Here is a 6,346-nt window from a genome sequence, read left to right as displayed (position 1 = left end):
TATATATATAGGAGACAGAGTCTCAAACTGTCACCCTGGGTAGAGTGCCATGGCATCACAGCTCACAGCAACCTCAAACCCTTTAGGCTTAAGCGATTCTCTTGCCTCAATCTCCCAAGTAGCTGGAACTACAGGCGCCCACCACAACGCCCGCTACTTTTTAATTGTAGTTGTCATGGTTGTTTGGCAGGCCCGGGCCGAATTTGAACCCACAAGCTCCAATGGATGTAGCTGGCACCTTAGCCAGGTGAGCTACAGGCACCAAGCCACAAAACCTATTTTTAACCAGAAATTCAAAATACCCTCAAGTGATCCTATCATTTATGAGCCAAATGAAGTAGCAGCAATCAAACCAGGATGGTATAGAAAAATCAGCCCACCTGGTTATTCTATTCACTTGAGATATATATATAGTATAATGTCAAATAAGTTAGCCTCATAAGACTGAGAGAGACTAAAGCCCACAGGCAGTGAATTGCTCAAAGTCCCAGTGCTAATGGGAAAGGGTCAGAATAGGTATTAGAATTCAGAATCCAGGTACCCTGAAACTGTCCAGGGCAATAATCTACTATTTAGTACCACTTTCTTTTCTTTCTTGAGTTACATGTGTCCAGCTCCTTTTTCTCACAAAAAGACTTTTTCTCAAAAATATGTTCTTTAACCAAACTCTGAAAATAAGGCAAAAAAATAATACAATGACAGGGAAGTGAAGAATTTTGAATGCTCACAAAAGGAGACTCCTAGTCATCTGTACACACATATTAATCCTGTGTTCTAGAATCAAAAATCTTTTCCATATGATGGACAACTCTTTCATCTTTAAAACAGAATTCTGCCCATGCATAATGTCAGCAATGAAATATAGTAGAAATTAAGTAAAGCAATAACTAGCTCTTTTGAAATGAAGAAAAGCAGACATTCACTGATACATTGACTCTCCCAAATGTTAATTCTTTCTTATTCCATTGGACAGGCAGGAACCAAAACTTCAGAGTTTACTATATGTTCTCCAATATTCAGCTAAGGAAATGGGGACCAGAGCCATTTCCATAGCCTTTATTGACTTAATAATCTGCTTGGCTCCAATTCCCCACATCCTCATATTATCCCAAATAGCCACTGGAATCAAGATAAGCACTAACTTCAGAAATACACAATTCATGGGGCCAAACATGGTGGCTCATGCCTATAATCCTAGCATGCTGGGAGGCCAAGGCAGGAGGATCACCTGAGCTCACAAGTTTGGGACCAGCCTGAGCCAGAGCAAGACCTCATCTCTAAAAATAGCTTGGCGTTGTGGTAGGCACCTATAGTCCCAGCTACTCGGGAGGCTGAAGCAAGAGAATCACTTGAGCCCAAGAGTTTGAGGTTGCTGTGAGCTGTGATAGATGCCACGACACTCTACCACAGATGACAAAGTGATACTGTCTCAAAAATATATATGTACAATTCTTCCTGCTTAAAATAAACTTACTGATCCAACTAACTTTGTAATACAAAAGTAGAAAAAAGCATAGGTTTTATTTTTTATTTAGAAGAATTTCAAATGCTCACAAAAGGAGACTCCTAGTCATCTGTACACACACATTAACCCTGTGTTCCACTTTGTCACCCTCAGTAGAGTGCCGTGGCATCACAGCTCACAGTAACCTCCAGCTCTTGGGCTCAGGTGATTCTCTTGCCTCAGCCTCCTGAGTAGCTGGGACTACACGCGCCTGCCAACAACATCCAGCTACTTTTTTGTTGCAGTTTGGCTGGGCTGGGTTTGAACCCACCACTCTTGGTATATGGGGCTGGCACCCTACTCACTAAGCCACAGGCACCACCCAAAGCGTAGGTTTTAGATTCAGATCAACCTGCATTTAAATCCTTACCATTTACAAGCTAACTAGTCAAATTAAATGAACTTCAATTTTCTCCTACAAAATTTAAAAATAGCACTAGCCCTATAAAGCATGAAGTACAATAGGGGCCCACCTAATAGGCACTCAGTAGAAAGGTCTTCTTATTTTTCCTTAGAGGTTTTTATTTTATAGCCACTGATGAACATAGTCACGGCCTTGGCCAGTCTCTAAAAAGTTCTCCTGGGTCCATCTATTAACTCCAAAACTACATAAGAGAGCTTACAAAATATACTGGCTGGCCAGGCAACACCTCGCTCACGCCTGTAATCCTAGCACTCACGGAGACCAAGGAAGATGAACTGCCTGAGCTCACAGGCCAGAGACAAGCCCGATCCCGTCTCTTTAAAAAAAAAAAACAAAACAGCGAGCCGTTGTGGTGTGCACCTGTAGTCCCAGCTACTTGGGAGGTGGAGGCAAAAGAATTGCTTAAGCCCAAGAGTTTGAGGCTGCTGTGAGCTGTGACACTATGGCACTCTACCAAAGGTGACCAAGTGAGACTCTGTCTCAAAAAAAAAAAAAAAAAAATACTATAATAGGATCCTTTCATGTCAAAACTTCAAGCCTAAAAGGTTTATTAGGAAAAGCTCCTCCAACAAAAGAAACTGCTATTTATAAGAAGCACTATTAGCAAAAGAGACCAAAACTCAGAATTACAATTCTCTTCCACCCACTGACACCCCCGACACATTGAGCACCTCAAAACAGAAAAGCACAATGCATTCTATTTTCAAAATCATCTTACCTTTCTCAACCTTCCTTTTGCAGATTTGAAATCCAGATTCTCACACAATCACTGGCCTTCTTTTCTGTTTGATTCAATAGCATACACACTACTGAGTGTCTCTCTCACATCAATGGGAAGGTCACTTGTCTTACTCTGCTTTCTAACTATGAAAACAAAAGTACAAAAATCCTAACCCAAAATTCTTTAAAAAAAAAACAAAAAACAAAACTTGAAATTAAACAGTGTATAGAAGTACTGTAAAAGCCGTCATCTTTTGCCAAACATCAGACTTCAACATGAATGTAAATGGCTTTTTTCCCCCCAAATGGAAAAGGATTCCTGCATCTTGATGGGAGAGCAAGGCAAAGAGTTAAAAATAAAACTCTAATAAGCCATTTCCAAATTGGTGAGATACCATCAGAGTGTGTGCTGTTGCAGGAAACAGAATGGAGAGCCGTGAATGGGAGTCTCTGCACTTCATATCTGCAAAAGAAGAGAACAGAAAGGTTAACTTAAATATAGACTAGATTATCTCCTTCACCTGTTTCAAGCAGTATCCATAAACAGTTTTTAAGTCAAAAAAATAAAAGGAAAATGTGGTGGGTTAACACAGAGGTTTGTAGATGAACTCAACCTTCTTATCTTTAACACATAAATTGAAGTTGGAACACTTTTATGCTACACCATCTTGACTTTCAAGATTTAAAAAAAAAAAAAATACATCTCCAATCTCTTCTTTAAACTTACTGCCTTAAATCTACCATTAAAATAAGCAAAATGTGGGGCGGCGCCTGTGGCTCAGTTGAGTAGGGTGCCGGCCCCATATACCGAGGTGTGAACCCAGCCCGGCCAAACTGCAACAACAAAAAAAAGCCAAGCGTTGTGGCGGGTGCCTGTAGTCTCAGCTACTTGGGAGGCTGAGGAAAGAGAATCGGCGAAGCCCAAGAGCTGGAGGTTGCTGTGAGTTGTGACGCCATAGCACTCTACCAAGGGGGACGAAATTGACAATCTCTAAAAAAAATAAAAAATAAGCAAAATGTGCTTTCCTATTGAACAGTTATTCTAAGGAAAATTACTTCTAACAGTAAGAAGAACTGTAAAAGATTCATTTTTACAAATGCTCGTCCCTGTAAGGGTTGACAGGTAACCTTTTGGGAACCCTAATGTACACACTCCATTCTCAACCCTGCTAAACCCTGCAAAAGTTAAAGGTTAATTTAAGGACAGACAAGTGCCTCACGAGCCATCTACCCCGCTCAGCACCCCATTCTCTGCAAACATCCAAATGCATTTAGCATTAACCCACCCAACCCACTATGGGTAAGCCGGGGCCAGGTTGCAGAAAGAAGCCAGAGGTGGGGGGTGAGATTGACTAACCCATCTGCACCCGTGTCCTCCCACCCGGTGGCACACCTGCCCCGGGAGTCGCCCACCTGGGGCAGAGACCGCCCTCTCTCGGCCTTGCGCGCCTGTCCCACTCGGAGCGCGCGCCACGCGCCGCACAGGACCAGAGGGCGGTGCAGGCGGCGGGGCCCCGGAGAAGCGAGAGCCCACGGTGAACGGGCCAGTCGGGCTCGCTCCCTCCCTCGGGACCAGAGGGGCGGGCGCGGTACCTTTTGGACAGATCCATAAGAACCCCGGAGAAGAGCTTCTCCCCGAGGCGGAACGACACGACAAGCGCGTCCTCAATGATGTGGTCCAGCGTGACTCGCACCTCGGAGCCCGGAATCAGTTGCGACACCGCCGAGTCTCCGCCCGCCGGCGGCACGAGCGCCGGTGCTGCGGGCTGAGACAGCGGCGTCTCCTCGCGTTCCTCAGGAGCCGGGGACTGCTCCGGCAGCGGTGCAGGAGAAGGTGGAAGTTTGGGCCCTTCCTGAGGCGCAGCTGCCATCGACTCCGCCACCCGAACGGGCAGCTTCTCCTCTGCCTCCAGCTCCGGCCCCGCCGCCTCTGGGGTGCCGGCGAGCTCCCCCGGCGGCGGCGGTGGTGGCGGGAGCGGCGGCTCATCGGCCTGAGGAGCAGATTGCTGTCCATCGGCATCGCCATCCGGCACAGACGCTTCAGTGGCCGTGACCGGGAGGGGGTCAGTACCGGCCTCGCTGCCGGGGATGGGCTCCATCTCCGGCTCGGCCTCGCCGGCGCCCCCCTCCCCGGGGGACGCTGCAGTCGCTGCCGCCTCTGCAGCTACAGCCGCCATTTTCTTCCTGGCTTCTCCCTCCTCCAACTCCGGCTGCAGCGGCGGCGGCGGCGCTGCTTGGTTCCCCAAACCTTGCCCTCCCTCCCGCGGACAGTTTTGTCCCGCCCTTTCCCTGATGCGCGTTATTGGCGTTGCGCCATTGGTTCCGTTCTATACCCCTCCCGCACTTGTGATCCTCCATTGGCCAGGAGCGGACGTCTATCATCTAGTCAGTTCGTCCCGTCCGCGGAGAGTAGAAACTTCTCATTGGCCAGATGAGTTGTCAAATGTCTACTCTAACAGGAGGAGCTGGAGGGCGGGCTCAAAGGGGGCGGGGGAAGTCACAAAAGAGGAGCCACACACTTGCCACCTCTTTCTATTAGCTGGAAGAGAAAATAACGTTTTATGATTGGCCTACGCTCCTGCCCATTATCAGCCAGGTCGTCGAAGGCGGGAGAAGGGAGGGAATCACGTGGCGGACCAGTTCTTTCAAAGGCTACTGAGGGGAGGAGTAACAAGGTAATGAGAGGGGAAACGCTTCCCAAGAATCCCTGCGTAGAGATCCCTATAATAAATGTTATTTCTAAGCACAAACCTTGTGGCCGCGTGTGGGCACGATAAGCTCCTTTGGGAAAGACAACTGAAGTTTGAAATATAATCCTGCACACACTTCTTGAGTGCCGGCTGTGGTAGTCACTGTACTAGATGCTGGGGATTGGATGATGCCCATAACCTCATGGCAGTCACTCCAGCCTCCGCACAAGCAGTGTTTTCCTTGACTTCTCTCCACTTTCTAGGAACAAAGCACCTACTTATCTCAAAAAAAAAAAAAAAAAAAAGGCTAATGAAAAGGAGAGACTATCTACACTGGAATAAGCTGAAGAATGTTTCAGAGAGAGGTCCTGAGACATTGCTGACTGCTATGTGAACACTGCTTATTCTCCAAATTCTCCGGAAAGTGGACACATCTGGTTCTCTCTTAAGCCTTTTTCTTTCCTGTCCTTTCCTATGTTACTATACTAAAGATCTATCTTTTCAGTGACGAGATGCCTCTCCTTCTCAACTCCCACTTCAACTGTCGTGCTTTGTTATCTCTGGAAGTATTTGTTGAACTTGTTTCTCTCAAATGGCACCTCAGAGTCAGCCTTCCCTCTGGAAGAGATGATAGGTACAGAGAATGCCTATAGGAGAATGGGGAGAAAAGATGCTAGCATTAAGGGGAGTAAAAATAAAATTCTATATACAATTAAAAAAAGTGCAGGCATAATGGCTCACACCTGTAATCCAGCACTTTGGGAGTATGAGGCAAGAGGATAGCTGGAGGCCAGGAATTTGAGACCACTCTGGGCAGCATAGTGAAACCCCACCTCCATACCCACCCCAAATTTTTTCAAAATAATTACAACTAGCATTTTTTCAGTATCATGTACCAGACACTAGTACAAACACAATGGTATATTATCTCATTTAATTCTTAATAAGACATTTACTACTATTATACTCATTTTATCTTTCTTATTATTTATTTATTTATTTATTTAT

The 6,346-nt window shown here is 46.0% G+C and overlaps 1 protein-coding gene across 3 annotated transcripts in view; it reads right to left on the bottom strand.

Moving 5' to 3' along the window:
• The window catches only part of PWWP2A (PWWP domain containing 2A), a 50,011-nt gene extending 45,133 nt beyond the window's left edge, over window positions 1–4,878 (bottom strand). For all 3 annotated transcript variants that reach the window (XM_023516639.1, XM_012807555.2, XM_003781989.3), the window contains exon 1: window positions 4,242–4,878. In XM_023516639.1, coding sequence (XP_023372407.1) covers window positions 4,242–4,825 — 584 coding nt within the window. In that variant the 5' untranslated portion in view covers window positions 4,826–4,878. The remainder of the gene's footprint in view (window positions 1–4,241) is intronic.
• Between the last annotated feature and the right edge of the window lie 1,468 nt (window positions 4,879–6,346).

The sequence above is a fragment of the Otolemur garnettii genome, unplaced genomic scaffold (assembly GCF_000181295.1).
Source record: "Otolemur garnettii isolate 467f Iridium unplaced genomic scaffold, OtoGar3 scaffold00003, whole genome shotgun sequence".
Classification (NCBI taxonomy): Eukaryota; Metazoa; Chordata; class Mammalia; order Primates; family Galagidae; genus Otolemur; species Otolemur garnettii.
Note: the sequence above shows the minus strand (reverse complement) of the source record. Positions and strands in the feature narration are given on the sequence as shown.